General features: G+C 47.1%; 1 protein-coding gene across 2 annotated transcripts in view; it reads left to right on the forward strand.

Annotated features, from left to right (window-relative positions):
* The window catches only part of GNAL (G protein subunit alpha L), a 90,920-nt gene that overhangs the window by 17,069 nt on the left and 47,834 nt on the right, over nt 1-26,017 (forward strand). Inside the window, exons 2-5 of one of the 2 annotated variants that reach the window (XM_061170357.1) lie at nt 1,510-1,748; nt 1,980-2,052; nt 2,722-2,776; nt 3,042-3,161. In XM_061170357.1, the coding sequence (XP_061026340.1) occupies nt 1,607-1,748; nt 1,980-2,052; nt 2,722-2,776; nt 3,042-3,161 (390 nt within the window). In that variant the 5' untranslated portion in view covers nt 1,510-1,606. The remainder of the gene's footprint in view (nt 1-1,509; nt 1,749-1,979; nt 2,053-2,721; nt 2,777-3,041; nt 3,162-26,017) is intronic. The other variant, XM_061170356.1, reaches the window with a different exon arrangement.

Below are 26,017 nucleotides of genomic sequence, written 5' to 3' on the forward strand. Positions count from 1 at the left end.
GCAAATCCAAAGGCCACGTCGGGGAAGCCGAAGGACGCGGGAGACTCCAGGAGGGTCAGAGAAGGTGAAGACCACAGTTCCTGGGTGAAGTCTGACCCCGGGGGTCTGCTGATGACCCCGTGAGAGTATTTCAGTGAAGCAGGTGGGCCGAAGCCAGGTGCCGGGAGCTGAGGCGTGAACGGGAGGTGGGGAAGGGAAAAAGGAGTCAGGTCCCGGTTTTAACTCGGAGCCGCTCGGTGGGCAGGAGGACACGGCAGGGCTGACGCAGGGCCTGAGGCTGTAGGATGGGCCGTCAAATGGGACAGAGTTGAACGTGTTTGTCCGCCCGACGGAACAATCCGTAGAGAAGGGAGGAGAAGAGAGCGGGGAGGCGGGTGAGGCCCGCGCGGCCCAGGGCGCAGGGGCAGGGGCGGCGGAAACCGCGGTCCGTGCAGGAGGCCAGGCGTGATGACCGCGAGGGAATACGGTGGAGCCGGAGGGGAGTGGGGACTTGACGGCGGTGCCAGGGCCCCTGGCCTGGAGACCCGAAACTCGTACCAGCGACGTACCGGGAGGCGACCTCCGCGGTCACGGCTCTGCGCCCCCCCGTGCCCAGCAGCGCGGATGGGGAGCGACGGGCACCCGCTCAACAGGTGGAAACCAGCAGCCGCCCTCACTGGTTCCGGCAGCGGTGCCTGGCTCGGGGCCACAGCGTCTTCCAGAAAAGTAGCAAAGCTGCTCAGAGCGCGCAGAGGAGAGCCGTGGGCGGGAGGTACACAGGAGGCTGCGGGAGGCGGCGTGGGTTTGCTGGAACCGTCTAGAACGGTAACGGGGGGAGGCGGGGTGCCAGAGCCCGGCACGGACCCTCCCCCTGATAGAATATGCATGATCATGCGCGAGGCCTCGCCCGCCGGGAGCCGGAGGCGGCGCGGGATCCGGGAGCGCACGCCCAGACCTAGTGCCGCTCGGGCTGCGAGGGAGCCGCGCGCCGCGTCCGGACCGCAAGCGGGTGAGCCTCCGCGGGGGCCCTTCGAGGGCGGCCGCCACCCCTCCAGACCCCGGGACCCGCGGCCTGGCCGCCCCCGAGCCGGCTCCCCCTCCCTGCCGCGGAGAGGCCCTAGGGGCTCGGACCCAGGATGGGGCGCGGGTGGCCGGCGGGTGTTCGCAGTTATTGGCGGGGACCCGGTGCGCTCCGTCCCTCCGCGCCGCGTTCGGCCGCCACCGGCGGGGCCCGGGCACCGGGCCGAGCGTGCCTGCTCGGGGTCCCCCCGGGCAGCGCATCGGGCGCGGGGCGAGGGGAGGGCCAGCGCCACCCCGCTGGCTCCGGCGGCCCCGGCGCTCTTGGCCCCGTCTCCGCTCACTGCTGTTTATCCAGCAGATAATTCTAAACAAGTGTCTTTAAAAAGTAGTTGGCTCCGCGCATCTTCCTTATGTCCTCTGAGTCGGGAGTTCGCGGCGGGGAGGGGGAGGGAGAAGAAACGCCTGTTTCGATCGGAAAACACCGAGAGACCTGAGCATCTCTTTCAGCAGCGAGGAAGAGGGGCCGCCGCAGGATCCACACACCCCTACAACTCTCTACTTTTGTGCAATTCCTAACTGCGCCTAACGTCCACGCAAGCGGGCAGGCATGGGGTGTTTGGGCAACAGCAAGACGCCAGAAGACCAGGGCGTCGATGAAAAGGAAAGACGCGAGGCCAACAAAAAGATCGAGAAGCAGTTGCAGAAGGAGCGCCTGGCTTACAAAGCGACTCACCGCCTGCTGCTACTGGGTAAGGCGGGGGGCGCGCGGCGGCGCCCGGCCCGAGCGGAGCGCACGGCCCGGGGCGCACGGCCTGGAGCGCGGAGAGGGCCGGGCGGGCAGGGCCCGCGCCCCCGCAGACAGCGAGAGCGCACCTGAAAACGCCCGCGTGGGGGCAGGACACTAGTTCAGTCTCGGTTGGCGTGAGAGATGGCTACGGTGCCCGGCCACAGATCACAGCATTCTCTCTGTTTGTTTGTAGGGGCTGGTGAGTCTGGGAAAAGCACTATCGTCAAACAAATGAGGATCCTGCACGTCAATGGATTTAATCCCGAGTAAGGAATGACCGATTTCGGGTTTGCTTCCCAACTGCATGCAAATTTTGTCACTGCTCTCCCGACCTCCCCAAAGTGTTTTCTCAAAACAGTTAATTTGATCTTTGAGTCGACCTTTGGGGTGGGGGGGAATATAGAAGTAAGTTGTTGAATTTGGCATATTTAGGCAAATCCTTCTTCTGGTAGTGTCTACATCAAAATAAAATAACTTAACAATATATGATTTATTAAATACTCTTGAGGTATTGATCTGCATTATTGGTATTGTGCTGAGCACGCTTAACCAATGTGTCTATATATACTTCCCTCTATCATTTGTCTGCATCTATTTCAATTCAACATATGGATAGATTCAAATAAAATATATTTACAGGTGTAGCCCTGTAGTTTTTATATGCAATAGTCATGATGATTTTGCCATGTTACGTAAAACCTGTGTGGTTGTCTAGAGCTAGAGATTGTGGTGTGTGCACGTTTGTTTAGAGTCCAAACCAGAAAAGGTGGATGTTTTCCTTTTCCACATAAAAAACTTTGTGCTGTTGTCCTGGGGCTGATGTTGACTTCTGCTAGTACCATTGTAGACCCCCTGCAGCTGGGAATATAAAATCCCACTCAACTGATTTGGGGCAATGTGTAAAGTTAATTAATAACCATTCTGTTTTCATACAGGGAGAAGAAACAGAAAATTCTGGACATCCGGAAAAACGTTAAGGATGCTATTGTGGTAAGGATTTTTTTTTTTTTTTGGCCCCACCATGCAGAATGCAGGATCTTAGTTCCCCGACCAGGGATTGAACCCGTGCGCCCTGCAGTGGAAGCCACTGGACTGCCAGGGAAATCCCAGGAATTTTTTTTAATATTTGTTCAGTAGTAAGGTTGCATCCTCTGCTCCCTCAAACTGCGTAGACAGAAATTATGCACTAGATTACCACACATGGAGCCTAAGTGGTTTATTTATCCATGTATCTTTTTCCTTCACTCCACTTTAGACAATTGTTTCGGCGATGAGTACTATAATTCCCCCAGTTCCACTGGCCAACCCAGAAAACCAGTTTCGATCAGACTATATCAAGAGCATAGCCCCCATCACTGACTTTGAATATTCCCAGGTAAGTAAATCCTTACTGAAATATTTTAAATGGTGCAAGGTGGAACAGTTTTTTAACGAGGTGGCTTACTGAGAACCAACGTTAATATTATTTCATCTTTGACTTTCTTCAAAATCTAGCTCTGTGCTTAGAAGTGCTTCCCTCCATACCCAAATATTAACATGTGTTAAAAATATTAAAGGCAATAAGATTGTAAGAAATGCTTTTATGAGTATATCGGTGGGGGTGATGATCAGGAAGACAGCATACCTCTAAGAAATATTGGTAGTACCTTTTCCTCTGTGTATTCCTAAATTAACAATTAAGCCGTTTCCCAGATAACAAAAGAGTAGAAATTACATGAGCAGAGAGAAAGGCTTTATGGTATGTGACTGCATCCTTGGGAGTAATAGAACAGAATTCAGTTCACTCTTGAGACGTGCATCCTTCAGCTCAAATGAGAAGCGCATGCCAGCTGTAGGTCGTACATGGATCACTTATGAATGTTGACTGTATCCTGGGAAAATGTGATTTACTTCAGCTCTGCAGGATTTAGGGCTACTTTTCTAATCACTTGGATGGCAATGTTGCTTATGCGAAAGGATGTTATGAATATTAGTTTTCTCTTGTTTGGTGGACATAACGTTTCTTTAAAATATCGTTATTTGGTAATTTGATTAAACATGTCTTGAAGGAGAAAATAGTTGTTCAATTTCTCAGAAAATCATTTTTGTTAACGGTTGTGCCCAAAGAGCATGTGTGTGTGTGTGTGTGTGTGCACGTGTACCCCTCCAAAACGGTATTTCAAAGTCTCCACTGCCTGGCATGGTGGTCTTGAGACGTTTTTCATTCTCAGAATCCTCTTTTCTGAGGGAAGCTGTTGCAGGACCCAGTGTGTAAGACAGATGGGCCCATGTGCCCCTCGCCTCCCCTTCAGTAGAACACACCTGCCCTGTAGGCTCTGTATCCAGATGGCGGATAAGAATTACGTTTTAAAACTTTTTTTTTTGCATCCTCTCATGTGATTTTTGTTTCTGATAAGCATTCCCATATAGCCAGTGAAACTCCTAGAATTTCTAAAAAGACAGAGGTAGCGATGGCGAACTACCTAGAAAAGGGGGCCATGCCAGCTGGCGTGGCAGGCACACTGTTTTTTATTTAACTGTGTCTTTAACTGAGTGGCGTGGAGGGGGCTCAAGGAGAAGATGGGGGGCCAAAGTCGTGCTTCAGCCAACTGGAGCTCTGGGTCCTCCCAGCTCACTGTGATGATTTACATATTGGAAAAGTCACCCAAGACTGCAAGGTCCTAGCTGAAATCAGGTTGTTCTTATTCAACTTCAGATTTACACATTTATAGACACGTATTTGAGTTCTAAATTTTGTCCTGCATGCTTGCCTAAAATTCATCATAAAACATTTCCTATGTGGTTCTGATGAAGGGAAAAGTTATTCTTAGCATATAAAGAGAAATTAGCTTCAAGATGTATCGATCTGTCACATCTTCTTTCTTCTGTTTATGACAAACTCACACGTGACAAGAGCTCCCAGATTCTATCTGAAATCCAGTAACTCCCACGTGGGTTACTAAGGAATCCAAAATACCTAATTTGCAAATGTGTTTTTGAGCTATAGCATGATTTTTAATAAAAAAAATAAAACTCAAGAAACCATTTGCATTGAAGGCATGCATTTTCGTATAGATATGTTGAGGCTACTTAGAAATGATTATCGGAAACCATAATTAACTATCAATAAAATAAAAGAGAATTGGGAACCAGCAGATGCAAATGCAATTATAATACTTTTTCAGAGGTAATACTTTTTTTGGTAGTTTTTAAACCTACATTCTGTTGTCATACGTGTCTCTGTCCGTGTCAAGTGAGATTATGTTTACAATTGAGCCTACACTTATATAAATGAGGAAATTAATATCTAATATATAACTTTCTTCCTGAAAATTGTGTTTTAATGTGCACACAGTTTTCAGTAACACTTATTCTATAGTACTCTGAAATATTCATCACTTATATCATTAGATTAAATAGTTCTTGAATTTATGTTTTGATGATCCCCTTAAGAGTGACATTAAGACAAATCTCTGACTTATATACTAATAACACTTGGTACCTTTGAAGACAATTAACTTTTGTTTAAAGAAAATGTCTATTGTAAAAATCATAAAAGTAGAGCTAACTCAAGTGTTTCAATAGTAAACATAACATGAATATACTAAGTCTAGTACTTTTTTTTGGATTAAATTCTTGAGAAAGTCTGTGTTGCAATCCAATTCCTTGAGGATCTTGTTTATTTTCCTATAGATCTAGAACAATTTTTGAACCAAATATGTCCTATCATTAAAAGTTAATTTCAGAGTTATTTCATTTTAGAAGGAAAACTTAGAAGAATGTTTAAGATTCTTCTTTATTATTAAGAATTTGAGATTCTACATGAGATTACTCTTTATAATGAAAAATCTACAGTATCTTAGTGGAATCCTAAGAATTTCCTCTAAGAATGTCACACTTGGGTTTACTCTTCACATTGCCCCCTACTTGAATTTCAGTTGAATTATAGAAAGAAGAGTGAGGCTGGCGGGTGGCCTGCCTAGGGGACGGTGCCAGGAGAAGTCAGGGCGAGCATCAGGGGCCAGATCTCGCTGGCCTCTTAGGCCTGGTCTGTCCTGACCTGGGAGGGCTCTGGAGCTTTCTCAGAGGGGATTTTCGTGACCTGAGTGTTTTATCAGGGTCTCTCTGGCCTTTGGTGGAGACGGGCTCTGGGGAGGAAGAGGTGACTCCTGTGACAATCCGGATGGGAGACACCGGGGCAGCCTGGGTGGGCTGGGGTGACTCACTGGCCGTTGCCTGTTCACAGCGTTTTGCTCATGAGCACACCAGCTCACCTCCGCTCTGGACAGGGCTCCACCTGGGACCCCTTCCTGGGACGGCGCCCTGTCTGTGCACCCAGCCCGTCTACACAGGAAGTGGTAGGAAATACACAGGCTCAGGTGGTGGTCCTGACAGAACGCACATCACCTGATCATTTACAAAGCGGGAAAATATTGTGGTTGCCCCCGCACTTCCCAAAACTCTTCGCACAATACCGGACAAAATCACTGACGGATTAAATTGGAGTATTAACTTGTTTGTTTGGTATTTTCTTCCCAAAATGTGGTTATGTTATTAGCTCCCTTAAAAGTGTGTTTTGCTGGCATTTTTAAGGGTCAGTGGATAAGTGAGGCTTAGTGAGAAATGTGAAAGCGGTCCGGTCAGTCAGTACTCTGTTATCACCACCCGTTTCCTACGTGGACGTTTATCAGAATCGCATGTGGTCACACACCCGGAGAGCAGGCGTTACTCTTCCCAGCAAACATTTGCTTGGGGTGCAGGCCGGCTCGCCAGAGCGGACCTGGCCTTCCCCGGGAGGCTGCCTGCCCACCGTGGGCCTTGGCTCCACTTCAGAGCAAGTTGTGACCTGGAGCAAGAGGCCTCCCGCTCAGCGGACAACAGGGTGGGAGCTGGGCTTCCTGGGGCAGCGCTGCGGAGGGTGATGGGCTGGGAGCCCTGCCAGGTGCCAGCGCCAGTGGCTCCCAGCTGCTCCTCCTCTGGGGAGTACATGCAGAATCCTGATTTCACACCATCCAGGCTAGTGGTTTTCCTTGTGATATTTTAACCAACTGAACCCTCTCTCTCCCCCACCCCAAAAAGCCTTTGAAGCCCACCGTATAAGTCAGGTAGGAGCGCCCAGGCCGCAGCCCCACGGGGACCCCCGGCATCTGCCCTGGACCCCACCAGGCACTGTTGGAAACCACAGGGGGGTGGGGTGGCGGGTGGCGCCGGAGCCAGACCACCTGGGCCCAGATCAGACCCGTGGCTGGGTCTGAGCAGTGTCCCCAATGCCTCCCAGCCTGCCTGGGGGTGTCTCAGCTGTCCCCAAGGGGCGATCCTTGCCTCTCAGAGCACAGAAGCCCAGGTGAGAGCCCGCCCAGGTAACCCCTGCCTGGTCTCCGCCACCAGCAGCCCCCAAACACTGAGACACTGTATGTGGCAGGCACTTTGCTAAGTGTTAGGAACATAGAAGAGCGATGAATCAGAAGGTCTTGCCATATGGTGAGAGACAGATCATAAACAGAAAATTCCAGTACACCATGGTAGTGCTGTGAGGCCACAGCAAACAAAGAGGAAAGAGGACTTACTGTCTAAGGAAGTACTCAGGTACCCTGCTTCCTTGTCAGAAGTACAAGCTACCCTGACTAACACATCTATATTAACACATCCAGGAGTCTAGTCTTCTCAACAAGTATGACCAAAGAGTCGACCAGAATTGCCAACACCTTATAGTTTGCAAAGTCCCACCCTGCCCTCTTCCTCTCCCTGCACCTTAGTTTCAGTCAGATTCTCCTAAACTGACCCTGGTCCTCCTGCTTTGCCACCTTCTCTGCCCGCCTCTGTCCTGCCCTCCAGGTGGCCTCACCGGCCACAGGTTCTCTGAGGCCCCTGGATGCACCTGTATTTGCGAGATCTCGGTCAGACCTTCCACCTTGCCCCTGGGGTTCCAGGTCCCGCCCAGTTTTGCCACAAGTTCCAACAAGCTTCTGGCTGTTCTTCCAACCAAGCACTCCCCCACACGCCTCTGCCTTGTGCTGCCTGGTGATGGGGGCCGAGCTGGTCCCCACCCACAGGGAGCTCACACCGAAATGTCCCATTTCCAGAGCCGGTGTCTTTTCAGGACACTTACCAGCATTTTGAATTTTCGTAAATAAAATATTTAAAATGTCCCAGGGCATGTTCTCTAGTTATAAAAAAAAAAAAAAAAAAACACCTCATCCAGGGGCCGCCCTCTGTCTGTGCCCCTGGAATGTCCTTGGGGTGCTGGTCTATGTTGGGAGGGGGCGCTTCCTCCATCAGAGACCTGCCTCCAGGCCTTCCGTGGCTTCTGTCCAAACACCGCCAGGAGGAGGGTGGCTCAGACAGTTAGCGCTCGGATCCGTTCTGCACGTCTCGTGTGCTGGGGAAAGGAAGGGCTGTCCTTTTAGTAAAATATCCCAGTTAGATCATTAGGCACACTAGGGCTTCACTGAAGATACTTTTTTAAAATTCCATCTTCTTCTTTGAAATATTATCATAAGGGGTATTCCTAATAAATAATAATTGTTTTTTTGAAGCAATTTTCAACTTACCCCCAAAATGCAAAAGTAGGACAAAGAACTCCCATACCCCGCACCCAGATTCATCAGGAGGTAACCTCTGGCCACATTTGCTCTCTGGCCCTGTCTATACTAAAACACACCTTTACAAGCCATTTGAGAGCTGGTTGCAGCCATCATGCTCCCCATAAATACTTCAGTGTGTATTTCCTACAAACAAGGCCCTCCGCTTATGTAACCAAAGCACAGTTATCAAAATTAGGGGATTTAGCATTAATACAATGTCTATTCAGATTTCACCAGTTGTCCCAATAATTATAGTGAAATTATGGTAATAATAATAATGCTGATGGTAACCCTGGTCAATAATCCAATGCAGGGTCTGGTGGCCTTCCCACTGGTTGGGGACATTAACTCTGGTCACTTAGTGAAAGTGGGGTCTGCCTCTTTCTCCTCTGTAAAGGTACCTTCCCACCTTGTAACTCATGAGTACGTTTGGGGAATGTCCTTTGAGACTGTGTAGACACCCTGTTCTTTTCAAAACTTCCACACTCTCATTTTAGCGCACTAATAAATTTCATCCACAATAAATATTTAAGAGGGAAAGCTGTTGGCAATTCTTTCAACTATTTCTAAATACTATAAAGAGAAGTAAATAGAGTGTGGAGCCTGGTGCTGCCTTGCGCATGATAAAAAGCTTGTCATTCATGCTGTTAACAATCAGAGTTTGTGAGGGTCACTCAGAGCAGCATCCTCTTATCTATACCCTCACGGCGAGAAATCTGGGCTGAAACCACGAGACACATTTTCCCTAAAGTATTTTTCCTTATAGAAAATACACTCTAAGGGTTACAAAGTAAGGCAACATTTTTAAAAAATTCCTTGGAGAAGATGTCACTGAAACTTTAGATCCTTTGAAAGTGTGAGATTTTTGTTGTCAAGGTTCCCCTCAAATTTGGATGCATTGGAAGTTTGTCACCGGGTTTCCCAAAGCAAAGTTCACTTCTGAGGACACTTGCACTTTTCAGAAGCATTTGACATTAAAAATACCTTAGTAATGGGGCATTTTGTCCTTACCATTGCAGTTTTTTTTTAAATTTTATTGAAGTATAGTTGACTTACAATGTTGTGTTAATTTCTGCTGTACAGCAAAGTGACGCAGTTATGCATATATATATATATATATATATATATATATATATATATATATATATACACTCTTTTTCATATTCTTTTCTATTATGGTTTATCCCGGGATATTGACTATAGCTCCCTGTGCTATACAGTAGGACCTGGTTGTTTGTCCATCCTATATATAATAGTTTGCATCTGCTAACCCCAAACTCCCAATCCTTCTCTCCCCCAGCCCACCTCCCCCTTGGCAACCACAAGTCTGTTCTCCATGTCTGTGAGTCTGTTTCTGTCTCGTAGATAAGTTCATGTCGTATTTTAGATTCCACATATAAGTGATATCATATGGTATTTGTCTTTCTCTGTCTGACTTACTTAGTATAATAATTTCTAGGTCTATCCATGTTGCTGCAAATGGCATTATTTCATTCCTTTTTATGGCTGAGTAATATTCCTTACCTTTGCAGCTTTATGTAACTCTGAGAGTAAACATTTTTACCTTTTCATCTATCTCTCCGGAAACGGAGGAAGGAGCAGAATGAGTTGATTTTCTTTTGTCAAATTAAGGCTTGAGTGAGTCAACACACATGGCTTATGACACAGGTACATGAGGTTTTCAGAAGCAGAAAACTGAAGTTGCTCCTGAGAAGATTCCTTTGAAACACTGACTTTTCAATTTTTTAGCTTTGCATGAGAATGTCATCCATGAATATGTGGGTTTTTTCTTCACCTCTTAAAATAATCCCACACAGTTTTTATCCTGTCCTTTATTATGGCATATAGATTGAATTAAATCAACTTCACACATAACATTCTCACTGCACATAGCAATTTCATGTTTTAACTTGTATTTGTATTTGTTTGAATAGGAAGTGTCTGTATGTGGCACAAAATCCAAAAGATAGGAAAGAATGACAAGTCTCTCCTCACTCCTGCCCCCAGGCACCCACGTGTCGTCCCCAGAGACAGCCAAGGTGATGTAAAATCGACTTAGGGTCCTCGAAGAGCAATCTTTTAAACATACTTTGATCTCATAGCAAATAGTTATAAAATGCCATTGCAGTTAATCTTATCAGTATGGAGAAAATATCCAGCCTGAATTGCCAAGTAAGCATTTTTTCAAATAACATTTAACATTAAAGTAAATTGTATTGAAACCGTTTTGATGCCGAGACAAAATGCCAGAGTGGATGGTGACGAAAATACAGAGAGGTTTATTAGGCATCCATAAAATATTGAGATTTTAAAGTACAGAAGCTGCAGGCGTCATCCTTTGAGGGAAACCACAAATGACACAGTTAAGCAGAGCAGGACACGGGAGGGCACTTGACCTCTGGGTTCTGCGTGGTGGGTGACCTCTTCGGTCTGACCCCATCCCGCCTTGGCTTTAGGACACACCGTCTCCGCCCACACCCAGCTTCCTTTCACAGACCTCGTTGGAAGTTTCTGCCCAAGAGAAAGCCCTAAAAATACGTAAAGGTATTTTCCATGTCCTATTCTTCTGAAAAGGGCAAGTGTCCCCAGGTGGGACGTGCTTTCCTCCAGCTGCAGGTCATTCCCCAGCCCTGGTTCTTTCCACCTTGAAAACCCACTTGCCAATTTTTCTTCCTCTGTCTGCAAAGCTCAGATTCCCGAGAGCACAGTGTTCACGCCATATGTTTGCCCTTATTTATTTATTTATTTAAATATTTATTTATTTATTTATTTATGGCTGTGTTGGATCTTCGTTTCTGTGCGAGGGCTTCCTCCAGTTGCGGCAAGCGGGGGCCACTCTTCATCTCGGTGCGCGGGCCTCTCACTATCGCGGCCTTTCCTATTGCGGAGCACAGGCTCCAGACACACAGGCTCAGTAGCTGTGGCTCACGGGCCCAGTTGCTCCGCGGCATATGGGATCTTCCCAGACCAGGGCTCGAACCCGTGTCCCCTGCATTGGCAGGCAGATTCTCAACTACTGCGCCACCAGGGAAGCCCCTGCCCTTATTTAAATAGTGATTTGCCAGGGTCCGTCCTGAGCACTCAGTAAGCACCCAGTTAATGCTGAGTGATCAGAATAACTAAAGAAACAAGTTATTGGCCGCTTTTAAGTCCCTCCAACTAACAAGGCTAGACTTACTTAGAAAGCAGATTATGTGTCATGATTCCAAATGCTTAACTTTTACGCCTGTCCTTTTCTCTGAAGCTCACATCATGACTAGTCATGTTGAGTTTTGCCAGTAAACATGCATTTATGGGGTGTGGGAGTCTCTTCCCCTTGCTTGGCATGGCATGTGGCATATAGTTTTGCTCCGAAAACATGCTCGAAAATCACGTGTTTGCCATGTGCTCAGTGCTACACTTAGGACCATGAGTTACACTAAGACACTCTGAGTTATGACTTCTCACCTCCAGAAACTTATGACTTAGTGAAGAAACAACATGTTTGTAATGTGTAACATCTGTAACATATAATACGTAACATAAAATTAATGAACAATAAACTATCCTGTAATGTCAGACTACCTTCTGTGGGGTAGACTGGAAACTCTGTACCCATTCAGGGAAGAAGACCCTTAAGAACTACAGGTGCTCAGACCACAGGCTTAATGACCACGCCCCGGGGGAGAGGGGCTTCCGGGGCTAGTAATAGTGTCACCAGCAGAGCAGTAAGAACTGAGGGTCATGGTGGGGAGGACCCAGCACAAGTCAGAGGTGTGTGTTGAAGGGAGACAGAGCATTACAGAGGTGGGACATCGACCCCCAAACTAACTGGCACGCTCAATCAGATGAGTGTTGGTAGAAGAATGACAGTTGGTATTTGAGCTTTCATTTTTATCAGCTACAATGTTAAAGGATTTATGGAGTTATCATCATTTATTGTCATCCACGGCAGTGTGTTCATTACCCAGAAGAACACCTTTTACTACAAGTTGGCTGATTTGAGAAATTACTAGGAGGTTCCTACACCACTTTCCCAAGCCTCTACTCCTTAGTTTCCCAAACTCTCTCCTGAATTTTAGACATTGTCTAAATGTCCCATTGCTTTACGTAGTAAATGATGATATATCATTTCAAAGTATTCAGCATTAAATTTTTAAGGGTATTTTTAATAGTTCTTAAACCATTGTATTTTTATTTGTTTCTTTGTTAAACTGTGTCATCACCTCCCAAAGAAACTAAAATGGCACCAACTGGCATCTTTAGCTGCTTGAAAGAATTTAGGTGATAAAGATTATCATCCATGTTTCTTATTTCTACGGTTAAAAAATTATAAGTAAGTAGTACATCATATCCATATCATCACATAAATTCCTCTAATTCACTAGAAGTTAAAATCTTTCAAATCAACCTTCATCCGTTTTATCTAAAGAGGCATCCTATTCGATTTTTCTTTCAATGATTGCCTGATATGTGTCAGGAACTGTGTTAGGCGTTGGAAGTACCAGCGTGAATGTCTGCATGCCCGTGAGGAATAACAGGGTGCAGAGTTCAGTAAATCATTAGGAAAGGTTGGCACATGGGTGCAGGGGAAGAGGGATTGCTGGTGAGGTTTGGGTGGCTCTGTCCCAGGGGAGCCTGGACTGGGTTGTGAGGAGTGGACAGGTCCACAGGTTGACCGGGGACAGAGGGCAGTGTGGCCAGAGTGTACAATGGGGGATACATCCAAGGGGTCCATCTCCCAAATCCCTACGTCATATGAAGAACTTAGAGAGTGTAGCCCTGCAGAAGTACCATGGCCGGATGGTCTTGGAGTCCCAGCCCTCATGAAGCTAATAATTTAGGTAATTCAGCTGGAGACTTTTACACTAACTGCAGTGTAACATTTCATAGTATGAATATTATGGTAGAAATAAAAACACCAGTGCAGGTAGTAGAAAAGAATTATGAGACATTTAAATGGTTGTGCCTCAATAAAAAGATTGCTTTACATTGTTCTGGTTGATTGTATGGAGAGTACATTTGAAACTACTTAGTATTTAAGCTAAATTACTAGTCATGCTTCTCTTTGGTTCTCTTTACCAAGAAGTCTGGGAGAGTGAGCGTGTGAGGCTTCTGCCTCCAGCCCTGTTCTGTGCCCCCTGGAGCCCCCAGCCCTGCTGCTGCGTCAGCGGGTCCTGGGTCGGGCACACCTGACAGCCCACCTGGTGTTGACCGTGCCCCTTGTCTACATTCTGGCGGCTGCTCCTTGAATCTCGGCCTTTCAGCTGGTCGTGACTTCAGGGCGTCTGGTCCAAGTCTCACTTTGTAGACTGGCACAGAGACTTGGTGGGGGGTCACCCAGGCGTGCTGCCCTGGAAGTCGGGCCAGGACGACAGTCTTCTGATCCCCATCGGTGGTCTGCTCACCATCCTCATCCATGTGTGGGTCGGACCCGCATTTGTACAGAGGAGTTTTATGATCTGTTCAACGGAAACATAAGAAATTGCCCACGTGTGGCCGTTTTTGACCTACAACATGGCCGTTTCATAAGGTTCAACCTTGTGGATTTCGTGCCACCCGTCAGCCTCAGTCCCTTCGGTTGCCTGGTCCCTTGCCCTGCATCTGTGTGACGGGTGCCCCCGAGGGGTCCGGCTCTGTCCTTTCAGTCCTGGGCTCCCTCCTCAGGGCTGCCTTTCACTCTGGTCACTTCCGTCACCCCCACCCCCAACCCCGAGGTGCTTCCCTCCCATCCCGGGTCTCTTCCTATGTTTGGTCAGAAACCTTCCAACCAGCCCCGTCTCCTGGGAGACCCCCCACCGTGAGATGAGAGGCAGCCCCAGTGTCCCCCCTGAAGCCAGTGTCCCCCCCCGAAGCCGTGTGCTCACATGTCCCACGCCCACTCCCCACCTGGTGCCTCTCATTCCTGCGCCTTCAGTGCTGGTTTAGCCAAAGCCACAAATTTTGGGTAACTAAGCATGTGATGTGTTTGCTTATCTACAGTTGTAACAACTACAGGTTCACGCAGTCTGTTTAAAGGATTTTGTGTGAAATCACCCCAAAAGAGCCTCAGTGTATGTTGGGGTGGGAGAGAAACAGGATGCTCTCTGCATAACAAGTCTCTGAAATAATTCCCTTAGTCGGCTTGGTGTCCTTTCTTGAGGCTCTTTTTTGAAAAGAAAGGAAGCAGAGTAGTACCAAAACTCTAATCATAAGAGCTTGACATATATAATTATATAAAAACCGTTGTATCTGAATCATTCTGGTGGATACAGTAAAAGTTCCTCAGCCTTGTGGCTGAGGATGCAGTCTCTGTGGTTCCTGTCCCGTCTCTGCCTCCTGCTTCAATCTTGGGAAAGTTGAGGAGCATCTCTGGGCTCAGTTCTCATCTGTAAAATGGGGTCAGTAATAATGATGCCTGTCTCATGAAGCTGTGACAGGAATTCAATACAGTCATGCATCTAAGTGCTCGGGACTGTGTCTGGATGCTGCAAACGTCCAACAAACGTCAGCCGTCATCCTGGTTGCCGTTTCATGTGATATTTGTAAATGTACGTACACTGCCTTCTGAGATGTTGCCACATGCTAAGCTTTGGAAACTTCACTCAGGGATTTTGCCATCAAGTCACGCAGAGAACCCTGTTGCTGATAAAGGGAGAGTTGAGACCTTACATCTCTCCTGAGGATGGCAGTGAGCTCTCAGTGTCCTTGCTGGATTCCTGAGACCAGCGGGCCCTGGGGAGCAGGGAGACAGGAGCCTCCACGAGGCTGGGATGGAGCCCGACCATCCCCGCTGTTGGATGCCCGAGCTGCACACAGGCTGCCCCGTCTGACGGCACCTCTGGGAGTGGTCCCAGAACAAGCCTGCCTCTGACTAATGGGTCTGGCTGTGGTGTTTGCAGGGGCCTCTCTTCTGTAGCTCTTCTAGGATTGGGTTGCATGGGCAGAGTCAAAAATACTATATTCTGCAGAAAATGTTTTGATCTGGGATAAATTAATAGTTTAGAATAAAAATGTAAAGAAAACAAAATTGGGATTTTAAAATACATAAAAGTCTATCAAAAATTTTTTTCTCCTCCTCGGTTTTCATCCTTTTTTGGCGATGTTGGTCAATCAGCTTGATACAAGTGAAAATAAGACCTCAGCTCCCAAAGCCCTCAGGCCACATCCTGTCCTGAATCCAGTGGTCACAGCATCTCTGTCATCCTCCCTGCACACCTCAGGAGGCAGGAGCTCGGAGAAGGCAGTTGACTGGTCCAGGGTCAGAGCTGGGATCTGGGAGCAGGTGGTCAGGGCTGGAGCCCGGTGGTCTGACTCTGGAGCCTGCTGTGGGGCCTTCCTGGGCTCGGGAACTGCTGGTCCATCCTGATCGCTGGGTCAGCCTCATTCCAGCTGAGGGGGTGGGGGGTGGGGGCTTGGTCAGGCCACGTGCAGCCCCACGGAGCAGCCTGGAAAGGGGAAATTTCCTGGAAGAGCAGGGTCCACCTCTGGAGTGACTCTCTGGAGTCACTCTGGTCCACCTCTAGTGGTACTGTCAACAGTCAGCTTTGGTGGCCACTCAGTTCTCTTAGGAGCAAAAATGCAAGTGAATGAAAATGAAAGTTGGGAATTATTGGATCATTCACTCATTCAGGTAGAATTTCCTGAAGGCCTCCTGGGTGAAGGCTAGGGTGGCCTGGAAAATGGAACATCCCAGTGACCAGGACACGGTCCTGCCCCGAAGGACAGTTCATTCACCAGACTTTCACTGCAAGTTGGCCATTTCCACGGGCACACTCTTGCAGCTCTGTTCATTCCCTTGCATCATACTGCAAACATTTAACTGTGCAGTCAATTAATTAATCAAGGTGGAAAATGTCAACCAGGGATTATTTTTCTACTCCCTTGAAGAAGCGTCGTGCAGCTTCCTGAGCTGGTGAAAGACGCCTCTAATAATTTGTTGTTGTTGTTTTTGAACTAAATAGGCCATTAGAATGTGGATCATCACCCCATTAGGGCCTCTTCCCAGCTTTTGGTTTATACTCTTCCTTGGGGTCTCAGATGGCTCGTGTTACATTGCTCGGACGTAGTATAAAAATATCTCTGTGATAGGGACCTCCCTGGCGGTCCAGTGGTTAAGACTTCTCTTCCAATGCAGGGGGTGCGGGTTCCATCCCTGGTCGGGGAGCTAAGATCCTATATGCCTTGTGACCAAAAAACCAAAACATAAAACAGAAGCAGTATTGTAACAAATTCAGTAAAGACTTTAAAAATGGTCCACATCAAAAAAATCTAAAATCTCTGTGATAAGTTTCTATTTTTAACTTTTTAAACTTCTTTTCATGCTCTGACACCCGAAATTATTCTATAGGGACTTGAGTCCAGTCCCTAAAGTAGAGGGATTTTTGCATAGTCACGTCCATGCCCTCCTGGCCAGGCATTTATCCTTGTGTGCTGTTGGTACATGTTTGAATTCTATTATGTAAGCCCATCTTTTAGAGAAAATATCTAAAAATTTTTATAATGTGCCTGATATTTTAGAAAGGATAAGGTTTTGTCAAATTTAAGATGTGCTAACTCTGGGACTTTAAATATTTTCAGGTCTTCAAAAAAGTCAGTGCTTATGGGAGCCTCTTTGGCTCTTTAAAATAAAATATTCCAGCTGTAAGTGGAAGGATGGGGCCTCTCTCCAAACAGTTTTCAGAATTATTCCAACCAGCCCCAGTGAAGCCAGGTGCGGCACAGTGAGCCCAAGATCTAAAGGACTTGAGTCAGTTCTTGGCCAGACACAGTCTCTTAGCCAACTTGCCTTTGAATTTTCCCGTCTGTAAAACGGGGACAGTAATACGTGCTTCATGTCTGAGAATGAACTAGATCTCATGAGAAAGCTCGGTAATTTAAAGAACAGAATAGCCGTGAATCGTTATGGTTATTACCGTTGGCCAAGTTGAAATACGAGAACCAGAAAGGGACTTGGAATTACAATAAAAATTAGCAGGAAATCCAGTTTGACGTACACACTGCTGCCAGCCCCACTCCTCGCCCGTAAGACCTGGGTCACCCCAAGGCCTAAGTGACTGATGACAGGTGTTATACCCCAGGTGTCTTTCATTTTAACTGACTCAGGGCCTGGGACCACAGGATTGATATTCTACAAGTTCAATTTTAAATATCAACCAGTGAATGACTAAAACTTCTCAGTGCTTTTTATGGCTGTTTCAAATTAGGATTTAAGTGTAGGGAAAATATGTTTTCTTTTTCCTTATAGACGTTTCCTCTTGTAGGCATCTTTTCAACATTCCACATCCATGGTCGCTGCAAATAAAGCATTCCCTGACCTATACATAAGAAAGTGGACTCAGAAAAGCCTAACCATTGATGTACAGCTCTGAACAACTCTGAAGGTTCCTTTGTGTCACCCAAGCCAGGGAGCCCAAGCCAGAATTGAGGGAGCCTAACCCAGGATTGAGGGAGCCTTATTACCATACACCTTTAAAAATGTGGAATCTCTGAAATTGCCATGTGTCTTATAATAGCTATGCACATTTACTGTGACAGCATTCTCCTCCCATACACCCCCTCACCCCCCAAAATCTATTATTAAAACTGTAGTACATCCAGAATGGAGAAAGTACAGCATTTTGTGGAAAATTAAATATCATATTGCTTCAATAAAAAGAAAAGAGCAATTGTAAACATTTCCTTGGCTAATTACATAATTCTTAAAAAAACATCATTTTACATAATGAACAAATTACTGAGTTCTTTGAAGATAAACCTTGTCCTTTGTGGTATATATATATATATATATATATATATATATATATATATATACACATAATTAAAGGGGCTGAAAAGCTGTATTTGATAAGCAGTATGGAAAGGAAATTCTGAGTTGCACATGATAGAATTATCAAAGTACTGGATGTTTCTTTATTCCGCCATTTTTGAGGAAAACCTAGGAGATTTCTGGCTACTGCAGGGATTACAATGGATTTCAGAATTAAGTTTGTTTTAATTAATAAAATAAGTGTTATCATGAGGAATGTATAACAGGAAACGTAGTGGCACTGTTCTTAGAACCAAAGGCTGGAACAGCCCAAATACCCATCCATAGGATAGCGGACACAGACCCTGCGGGGACCAAGAGGGGCGGGTGCAGCAGCAGTGGATCCCACCCCCATCATGACATGGGTGGGTCTCCGTGTCTTTATGGTGAATGAAGAACTGAAGTGATGAAAGGTTATATAGAACACGGTACTCTTCTATGAACTTCAAAAACAAGCAAAACTAAGTACCATATTGTTTCAGCGCACATTTCAGCGTTTGTGATAATTTTTGTAAGAGAGAAGAGAATGAGCATCACAGTACTCGGGGTGGGGGGGAGGAAGCAGGAGAGGGCTGCAGAAGGTGACCATCAGTTATCCATCACGCTGGGTGTGGGGGATGGGAGGGGCTCAGAGTGTTCTCTGTATTATAAACAAATACGTAACAAAACAAAGCCAAAGAGGGCCCTGTGTCATTCCCCAATTCTGCTCACCTGCAGTCCCCATTAAAAAGAGATTGGAGTTTTCTAATTTATTAGCGTAGATTCTTCTTTGTGCCCTGTTCCCACTTAGAGGGGAGTTTACATAGATGAACTCGAAGGGGCTGTGTGAGCACAACATCCAGTAAAGAAAATCCTAAATCTCAAGAATTTTACTGATGTTTGCATTTCTTGTGATAGAAGATGGTGCTTTAAGATTCGCTGGCACGGTGCTGCTGAGGGTATTTCCTCCATAAAGACAGATTCCAGGGACTTCCCTGGTGGCGCAGTGGTTAAGAATCCCTGCCTGCCAGTGCAGGGGACACGAGTTTGATCCCTGGTCCGGGAAGATCCCACATGCTGCGGAGCAACTAAGCCCGTGCGCCACAACCACTGAAGCCCGTGCGCTCTAGGGCCTGCGAGCCACAACTACTGAGCCCACGTGCCACAACTACTGAGCCACGCACCTAGAGCCCGTGCTCCACAACAAGAGAAGCCACTGCAATGAGAAGCCCGTGCACCACAACGAAGAGTAGCCCCCACTTGCCGCAACTAGAGAAAGCCCGCATGCAGCAATGAAGACCCAATGCGGCCAAATAAATAAAATTAAAAATAAATAAATAATTAAAAAAAAAAAAAAGATTCCGATTGTGCAGAAGACACGGTGGAAGATCGGTGTTTGTAGAAGTAACTGTCATTCTGGAAACTTCATATCACATCCTGGCAGTAATTCTTACAGTAATTCCAGAGGTGGGTGCTGTCCCATTTCTTTTTTATTATGAATGTAAGCCAGGTTATTTTGAAAGTATTCTAAACTTTCAACATTCAAAAGAAATGGGTGTGGGGGGAGGCTGCTGCCTGAGTCTGAGTCCGGCTTCGCCCTTCCTGGCGACCCCACCACCCTGAGCCTCAGTGTGTCCCTCTGTTGAATGGACGTGAGAGCAGAACCTCTGCCCCTAGCTCATGAGGATTGAGTTGATTGAGTTAATATATGGAAAAGGTTGGGCTCCACCTTTGCTGTTCTCGGTATTCCCGATTAGCTATTCAGAAGAAAAACATTTTTAAATCAAATGTTTATGTTGCCTGTTTGCAAAGCCAAGACACTCTGCTGATCTCAAAGCAACTGCATCACTACATGAGACCGTGGCCGGACCTTCTCAGTGACCGCGTCCTCCACGCCAGGACTGACCGGATACAGAAAATAGGGGTATAATGAGAGCCACAAATGCAAACCACGTGTGTAAATGTACGTTTTCTACTGGCACATTTTTTGAAAAATGAAAAGAAACAAGTGAAATTTAATAATATATTTTGCTTAATGTGATATATTCTACATATTACTTCAATGTGCAGTTTTTAGGAGTTATTCATGAGATAGTTCATCATCTTTTTTCTTAATCAATCTTTGAAATCCACTGTGTAGTGCACATGTCAGCACACCTCAAGATGAAGAAGCCACATGCCAGGTGCTCAAAAGCCACCTGACAATGGCGGCTGCCACATCAGACAGACAGGGCTGGACCCGAGGATGGGGCAGAGGACATAGTGATTTCTTCTTAACCAGTCTGAGCGTTGGTGCTAGTGACAGGTGCAAGCCAGTGGCTGTTTGTTGGGCCTCTCTGAGCCCCCACTGGGACCCTGGCGTCCACGCGGCCATCCGAGCCCCGGCTGGTGGGGAGGGACACCCTGAGGAGGGGCCTGGCCTGGGCCGGGTAGCGTGTGTCCTCCTCACGGGGCAGGCACCCTCGTCTGCCCTCCCAGTGCTGATGAAAACCTCCTCCTCCTACAGAACCTTCTCTGCAAGGCTTCTCTGTCTGCAGGTCAGTGGGTGAGGTGCCCGCCGTTTAGCATGACCCCAGTCCAGCTCCCTGCCTCTCAGCCTCCTGTGTCATTCGCCATGTCCTGACTCTGGGACAGTCAGCCACGTGGCCCTTGTCCGGATCTGTAGGTGGTGTTGCCAGCGGCCGGGCCTCTGTGTGTGCAGCAGGCGTACCTGCGAGACCTGCTTCACCACACTCCCCAGTGACGCCCCTGTCGTGATCGAAAGCTGCCATGAGCCTAGCGCTGTGTGTGTGACATGTACCCTTCTGGGTGCTTTTGCCCAAAAAGGGCCATGTGGCTCTGGATTGCTTGAGCAGAGACAGATTGTGTGATTTTGTTCTTTTCGTTTTCTTTTATGCGTGCACTTTTTTAGGGCATTGAGTAATTCACTGAAAACATACAAATTAGCATTTTACTTCTGAGCCAAGAAATTGGCTCTGGTCTATGTGTGTTTAAAAAGACTGTGTTATGAATCTAAATAGGATACATAGGGGGAGAAAAGATTACTTTTCAGCTCAGTGCGGGGGGGAAAAAGCCAGAACCCGATTTCTGAGCCTTAAAGGAACTCGCTGTGCGTGTTCTGTCGGATTCTGAGAGCTGGGCGGGCCTGGGTGTGCGTCTTTGAGGGAGTCAGAGAAGTGGGAGGAAATGTGTGATTCATGGTGAACAGAGAATCCGAGTTTGGAAACAGGGAATGAGCAAGAAGCATTACTCAGTTGCTGCTATTTAAAACTGGGGACCAGAAGACAAGGAGCACAATGGTGTTGGAAGAGAAAAAGTTCCAGATATTGTAACATTTTTAGTCTCTCCGAAGTCTGGAATTGCTGTGATTCATACTTTTTGTCTGTCCCATGCTTAGTGTTTGTCCCCTATCAGCCATTTGAAAGGAGCACCTTTCTTCCCCAGTCCCCTGAAGACTTCTAGATATTTCTTTTTGCAAGATTTTGCCCCAGTGGAATTTGAAAATCGAGTCTAGACAGGTGAGAGGGGAGAGGGGAGCTGAAAGTTGGGACAAAGCTTGGGTAGGTGGACCTGGATTCTGCCCACTCCCCAACATCATCCCTGGGGAAGCTCTGCAAAGGTGCGGTGGGCATCTGTAGGGCAGATGGGCAGTTGGGATGCTCCAGAGCAAGCTGTGTGCTTTGAGCCTCCCAACAAGTAGAACAAATGGACAAGGTAAATTTTAGAGCTCTGACAATTAGAGGAAACAAGGGTGCTGGGCCACACTCGGAGGTGCCAGCGCTGGTGCCCAGGTGCTGGGGGCTTCCGCCCAGCCCAGCCCAGCGACGCCAGCAAGGACCCGCTGAGAACCCTGGTCCCAGTGAGCTTCCCATCCAGCCTTTCCAAGGGTTTTCTTTCTGTCTCTCTCTCTAGCGTACAATTCATCACATTAGGTAAAAGAAGTCAGTGCTGGTGAGTTTAAAAACGAATTGCATTGTTTCTGGTTTGGTTTTGGTCTTCTGGCAATGTGTCTTTCCTAAATTGGGTTCAAGTCGTTGTATGTGAGGCCATAAAGGGTCATTCTGACCAGAGACCTGGGGTAAGTCCCCCTCCAGCGGAATATCTAAAGACAGTCTCGGCTCCGAACGGGTTACAGCACCCGCTCCTTCGGCTCAGCCCTGTGTCGAGCTGTTATTGAAGTCTTGAAAGATTTCCACCCACCTCCCGCCCACTCTCCTGGCAAGTGAAAGACATTTGAATTCCTCTCTCAAGGGAGAAAATTATTAAAGTGAAAGAAAATGACTGTTCCCTGTTCTGAAAAGGAGAGGGGAGAAAAGTGGGTTGTGGCCTTCCTTTGCTATTCTGTACCTGTGAGGATGCTGTCATGCCGGCTCCCAGAAATCAAGAGAAGGAAGCTGATCCCAGCTGCCTTGCGTGCCTATTTCAGCTTAGAGCCCAGGGTCCTGAAATACAGAGCAGGAGATGCCACGACTGGAAGACCCCAAGTAACTGAATGCAGAGAAGAATGTCAAAGGGGAAGGAAAGGAAACTCAGTTTATGTCTCCCACCCCTGGAGCCCTAGAACTGCCACTGAAAATGAATCCACTTGGGGGTCAGATCTGGATGAGAAGTAATGATTCTTTTACACTTGACTAAAGACTGTAGGGGGATGGATCCTCACACATCTCCATTTAAATCTTTTTGTATTTTATGAACATCATTTCATAATTTGTTAGTTGAGCTCACCTTTCTACATCCCAAGCTAATGAAACTGTTCAAGCTATGTTCACAGAGCCCCAACCATGCTGGAAGCATCAGGTTAGGGACTCAGACAGGGGTGAGGGGGTGGGGTAAAGATTTTTTAAATAATCCCTGTTCTAGGACTCGTGGTCTAAGTAGGAAGATAAGAACAACACGCATGAAAAGCTACAGATCAATAGATCCTAGGATTTCACTAAATCCTAGTCTAAAACTGTCTCTACTTTCCACAAATACAAAAGAAAATAAGAACCTGACAATGGCAAAAGTCTATTCCATACAAATTTCAAAACAATGCCTTCCCCATCCCCCTTCAGATGTAGAGGTATTAGAACTGAAGTCTCTGCCGATAACGCATCACTTTTCTGGCGACAGCTCTGGTGCCTGGAAGTGACAACACGCTATTCAGTGAGATGGGCGGAAGCCATTCTCAACCTCTGCAGCATCACCTAATTTTATCATTAGTGACTTTTTGCAACAATGACGTAAAGGATGAATATAGAGCATTTCAGACCTTGGCATCATTAGGTAGCGTCATTAACTAATAAACGTTAAACCCAATTGGGTGATTTCCTATATTTGAGATCACCTGCCTTGGTCAGTTCTACGTCATGAAGTTTTCACGCATATTTAGGGAGCTTACTGGGCTCGTGGGCCACCTGCGCTGGGCTGGCTCCACGATAAGAAAGGCACAGAGTGGACTTAGGCACCTGTTCCATTGCCAGTTTCCCACTGCCTTCTGTAGACTTTTCTTTTTACTTCCTGCTGCCCCAATAAATAATCCTGATCAAACCCGGAGCCAATCCCATAATCAGGCCTTCGAGATCTGAAGCAGCCTGAGAACTTGGCAGCCACGGGTTCAGTGCATTATTCCCAGATCAGGCCGCACCTCAGAATCGTCTGGGGAGCTTTTAAAGCAAGATCCCAACGCCTGCCCTTGGAGACTTTGATTAGGAATTCTGGGGGAAGGTTAGAGGGATCTGTGCATTTGAAAAGCTCCCTGAGGTTTCCACTGCACCCCCAGGTTGGGCAGTAATGACCAGACCCCTGGTGTGGTTCTCAGCGCCTGGTGGGGCCGGGTTGCGGCCGTGGACTTGCAGTGACTTCTGGTTATGGGGTGTGGGTTGCCGGACGTAAATGTAGCTTCACTTCACAATCACAGTGATAATTGCACTTTCCTGTAGCCATTTTTGTATTTACAATTCAGGATAAGTCTTGATTCATTCAAAGTCATCGACAGTATTTTTGCTTAAAAACAGAATGTGTGATACACTAAATGTGAAGGATCGATCGTAAGGAGGGCTTGACACCTGCGCCCCCTCCAGAGGGTCGTCCAGCCCCGGGCAGGGTGGCCTGAGCCTCCTTTGGCCTGTCCTTATGCTCCCACCCCCACCAGGCCTGCGGGGAAACCGGGGCGGCTGGGGCGGGCTTGCTGGGAAGCTCTCTGCGCAGCACAAGTGCTGGAGGGTCGCTTTGGAAGCCGAGAAGGTGGTGGGACAGCCCAGGTGGAACCGGAGTCCTGAGAATATGGGCACCTTGTGTTTCAGCGGGAAATGCTGAGGGATTAAAGAGGCTTCGATGGCGTTAGGAACGGTGCCCCCCGCGCCAGCACCCCCCACTCCGACTTGTACGCGAGGTCCTCCAGAGTTAGGGACTGCAGGATGGAGTCGCTCCTTGTCGGCTCAGCGTTTTCTCCCAGCCCCGCCCCCCCCCCCCGGCCTCAGCCCATGTACAGGGAGGGCAGGGCTGTGTACCCGGGAGCATGTTTGGGGGGAGACCACACAGAGACAGCCACATTCCCTCGGATCAAATCAGGTAGTTATGCATCTTACGGATGACAAACACAACCCACATCTCCATTGTAACGTGGATTTTTAAAATAAAGTTCTCCGTGTTTCTCCTTTTATCCTACTTACATTTTATGCCCACTTTTTTCTTGGCATTAGCTACCATAATTTGGAAACAATCTTAAACTGACAGAGTTTTACATGTCATTTACACAAATAATGCTCATCTGATTTTGAAGAGGTATAGGAAGAGTTTAGACCCAGAAGCTATAAAAACACCTTGTTGTGAAATGCGTTGTAACAAGATGCAGGCTGCCACCATCTGTGCTGCTGTGTTTCAGAGTAAAAGTCTCAACAAAAATGTTTTGTTTGAAGTAAAAGTAAATATTTTGTTGGGAGCACATCACAAACCTGATTACATGTATCTGAGATACACACTTGAAGAAGAAAAGACTCATTTGCGATTATTCAAATAGCTAGTTGGTATGTGTACACCTGAAACTAGTGTAATGTCCTATGTGGATTACACCTCAATAACATGAATAGTGAATAAGTAAATATAAGGAAGGAAAGACTCAGGTCATTGATGAGAACATGGGAAGAAAATTCTAGGAAACCAAGTTCAAGGCTTCAGTTTTCTGGAGATCCCCAAGGGTCCGGGAAAGGTGCTCTTTTCAAAAAATAATGAGATGCCAGATGTATTCAAAGTAAAGATTAAAGTGGGGAATGGCTTTTAATGGTGTGAATAGAATCGCTGAGCTGAGTGTGGGGTATCTGCGGGGTGGGGTGGGCTGAGGCTCAGCCCTGGGACCTCACCCCGCTCACCCACCTCTACTGGGATGGTTGTCACGGCCTCTGATCCCCACGCTGACATCACTGAGTCCTCGGAGGGGGATGTTTACGAGCTGGATCCACCTCACTGTGAGTGCAGATGTTCCAGGAGTTTCTGACACTGTTGTGAATTCTCAGCACCACAGCGGGTCGGGGTTCAAAGGGAGGGGGAGCCTGTTAACATGGTTGACCTTGATCTCTGAGACCCCTGGGCACTTAACATCATGTCAAATTCTGTGGTCTGTAGCCTGTTGATTTTTCTATCAGAGCTATTTCAGTACTTAGTAAAAGAAAGAAAAGGACTGCTTAGAATGTACAGAGCAAGGTGCCCTGACTTGGGAATGATGCTGTGTCCCTTTAGTGTTGGGAAGGGAAGCTGAGTGTTGAGAAGCTTGTTGGATTCGTGAGACATGCCTGGGATCCTAACGAAGGTTTCTAGGAAAGCGAGGCTGGGACTCCAAGAGGTTTGCTGGCCACAGTTATCTTCAAATTCCCTGTCCACAGTGTCCCCATTGCCAGCCACCTGAGCAGAGTCAGTGAGGTGTTTTTCTGTAGCCACAGCAGAGCC

This window comes from Eubalaena glacialis, chromosome 15 (genome assembly GCF_028564815.1).
Source record: "Eubalaena glacialis isolate mEubGla1 chromosome 15, mEubGla1.1.hap2.+ XY, whole genome shotgun sequence".
Classification (NCBI taxonomy): domain Eukaryota; kingdom Metazoa; phylum Chordata; class Mammalia; order Artiodactyla; family Balaenidae; genus Eubalaena; species Eubalaena glacialis.